This window comes from Cucumis melo, chromosome 3 (genome assembly GCF_025177605.1).
Source record: "Cucumis melo cultivar AY chromosome 3, USDA_Cmelo_AY_1.0, whole genome shotgun sequence".
NCBI classification, from domain to species: Eukaryota; Viridiplantae; Streptophyta; class Magnoliopsida; order Cucurbitales; family Cucurbitaceae; genus Cucumis; species Cucumis melo.
In genome coordinates this window covers 28777908-28781075 of record NC_066859.1, presented here as the reverse complement: position 1 = coordinate 28781075, position 3168 = coordinate 28777908, and the positions used below count along the sequence as shown (strand labels likewise).

The window sequence follows — 3168 nt, the reverse complement described above, 5'->3', positions numbered from 1 at the left end:
ACGATTTCAAATAAACTAGACATGACATTTATTTAGTAGGCCCATCTCTAGAGTTTAATAAAGTTTTGGAATTCCATTAAAAATTAAAATTCAAAATTCAAGGGAGTACCACCAAAATAGATAAAATAACTTCATAAATGAAAATTGTATATAAATTAAACCTTATAAATACTAGTATAGATTTAAAATTCCACAAAAATAATTATCCTTGACTCACCAATTCTTACAAAGGTAGATTTAGAGTTCTGTTAAATTAAAAAAAAAAAAAAAGTATAAAATTTCGTTTCGTGAATTTAACTATGCAAATAATATATAAATTATGATATGGTAATTATAATAACACAAACAACAATACATTAGAAAAAAACAAATAATTATTGTAATACCGTATGGTATAATTTATATTTAAGAAGAAACAAAACACAAAATTGGAATCTATATGATTATTAAACAATTGAATATACGGTTGTAAGTTGTATCATAAATAATAAAATAAGAAAAAGGAATACGTGTTGGACGATATGATAAATATTATTGTTATTTCTTTTTTTTAAGAAGAAAACTGGGTCCCGTCATCGTACACATATAGTCTGTCCTTTGCCTCCCCTTCCACAACCCCACATGATTTTGTTACCTCTTCTCTTCCCCCCCCCCCCCCATAAATAACGAACCCCATTTCCTCATTTTCCTTCAAATTTTCATTCTCCAATAATTCTATTGTTTCTCATCAATGGCGGTGTCCACAAAACTGACGCACACAGCGGTGGTGAAGCAAATTAAGAAGCGGTGTTCCAGTTTAAGAATAACAAAAAAGAATAAGAACAACAACAACAACAACAACACTCATCACCTCCAATGCGGCGGCGGCGGAGAAGAGATTCCGGTGGATGTCCCCAAAGGCCATTTTGTGGTGTATGTGAGTGAGAATAGAAGCCGTTACATTGTACCGCTTACGTTCTTAACGAGGCCGGAATTTCAAATTCTTCTCCAATTGGCTGAGGAGGAGTTTGGGTTCAGTCATACTATGGGCCTTACTATCCCTTGTGAGGAGCAAGTCTTTCGATCCCTCACTTCCATGCTTCTTCGATAAATCCGACCCAAACCGAACCGATTCGAAAACCATTTTCCGTTTTCTTGTTTAGACTGTGAATCTAACTGTATTTAGGGTTAGGGAGAGAGTAATTAATTTCTCTCCTTGGAGAGCTGTTTTCCGTTATTAATATATACATTCACCGGAATTGTGCTCGAGAAATTATTGAAAGAGATTTGAAAATTGTACTTGAAATCTGTATCCGAAGGTTAATTAATTAGAGATATACAGATTTAAATCTTTTATTCTATAGTCACTATGGACTTATTTAGTTAATGTTTATTCTCAATACACACAAAAGTACAAAACTTGTCCTTTTTTTTTCTCTTATTATTTAGTTTTCTTGTTCTTAGTAAGTTATAATGAAGTTTTTTTGTTCTTTTAGTTTATATATATGTGTGTGTGTGTGTGTGTATGTATTGGTTTCTTTCTTTAGTTAATTATTTAAGTTATTTTCTATAAAATGGGAATTGATATAATCGATGTCATTCATAGGGTGAGAAATTTGATTTTGTTGTTTTTTTGTAAGAGAAAGACCAATAGTTTATAATGAAAACAGTTTCAATTTATTGTCGAGGCCAATCGTTCATAACTAAACGTAATTTTAAATACTATTGAGATATAAACATAATATCCATATTTCTATTTATCGAAAAGAATAGTCTATCTAACAAATACGAGCATCGTTCGATAAGAAAGGATGTCAATCGACTATTTTTAAAATTTTTATATAATTAAATATTCAAATTATTTTTATTTGTACCGTATGTCAAAATCACATAATAATTATATTTATTATAGCCAGTTGATGGTAATGATATTTAGAGGGGGAATGTGGTGGTATATGTACATGATTAAATAAATAATAAGAACAAAAATGCAAAGAAGATTATGATGAATGTATATAATTGAAGGGGAAAATAATTGGATTAGGTTTAGGTTAAGTGAGGATGAAGTTGGAATTATAATATAATAATAATTAAGAAAATATTTATGTTATATGAAAAATAAATAAATTATATATATATATATATATATAGAATCCGTACGATTCATCACAGAGTGGCCAAGTCAGTTTTACGCGCTTCACCAGTTGTCTCTGTCCACTCTCTCTATCTCTCTTCATTTAGATTGGAGACAATAAAGCTGACATGATAATACTCAGATTAATTTTTAAAGAAAATTATTATTATTTATGTTTTGTGTAACGTAAATAAATATTGTTTGATATTTATAATTATTTTTATAGACATTTTGGGTTGAGAATTATCTAAAATTATAATAATTATTTAGGTTAAAAAATTTTCATTTTTACTATTTTACATAATTATCATTTTTTTTATTATTTATTATAATATTTACTATTCTTTTTAACAAACTAGTTTACATATATTAAATATTTATTATTGTAACTAAAATTAACTTGGAACTATAAACTAATACCTTGTTCCCCAATCTTCTCTTAGTAAGTGTTCATTTTGTTAATTTAATAATTGAAAAAATTTACCCATCTTGATGCATAAAAGATTTTGAAAGATTTTTTTAATTAGAGTTTGAATTAATATTGGTTTATGAAAAATTTCCATGTACTTAGTGTTCTTCAAACAAAATATGAAGATCAATAAAAAATTATATAAATGCATAAGTTAATTGATGTAATTAGGAAAGTTTAAATACATAAATTACGTAAATTATTGGCTTTGAAGTTTAATTAATTGATAGAAGACGAATAGAGGTATGTATAAATTTATTGATGATTTTTCCTCGTTATATAGTAATTTAATTTACAAGGAAGAGAATCATTTTCTTGACGCCCAAGATGACGTTGCATGCAATTTGGTGTGAAATCCTCTCCCTACTCTCCGCTCTTTCTCTCTCTCTCTATTATTCAATATTATGTATACTAATTCATTAAAATGTTTGTAAACTTGTAATAAAATAGTTAATTTTATTGTAAATGGAAAAAAAAATCATAACTTTAATGTTATTATTATTATTTTGAGAATCTATTGACCATAAACACTCTAATTCAATCTATTTCAACCATTAATTTCCTAAATTATACTATTTCTTAAATA

The 3168-nt window shown here is 27.4% G+C and overlaps 1 protein-coding gene across 1 annotated transcript; it reads left to right on the top strand.

Annotated features, from left to right (window-relative positions):
* Positions 1 to 694: 694 nt before the first annotated feature.
* Positions 695 to 1379, top strand: LOC103488031 (protein SMALL AUXIN UP-REGULATED RNA 51-like). Its single transcript, XM_008446564.3, has one exon. The coding sequence runs from the start codon at positions 731 to 733 to the stop codon at positions 1088 to 1090; it is 360 nt and encodes a 119-aa protein (XP_008444786.1). The 5' UTR covers positions 695 to 730; the 3' UTR covers positions 1091 to 1379.
* Positions 1380 to 3168: the final 1789 nt, after the last annotated feature.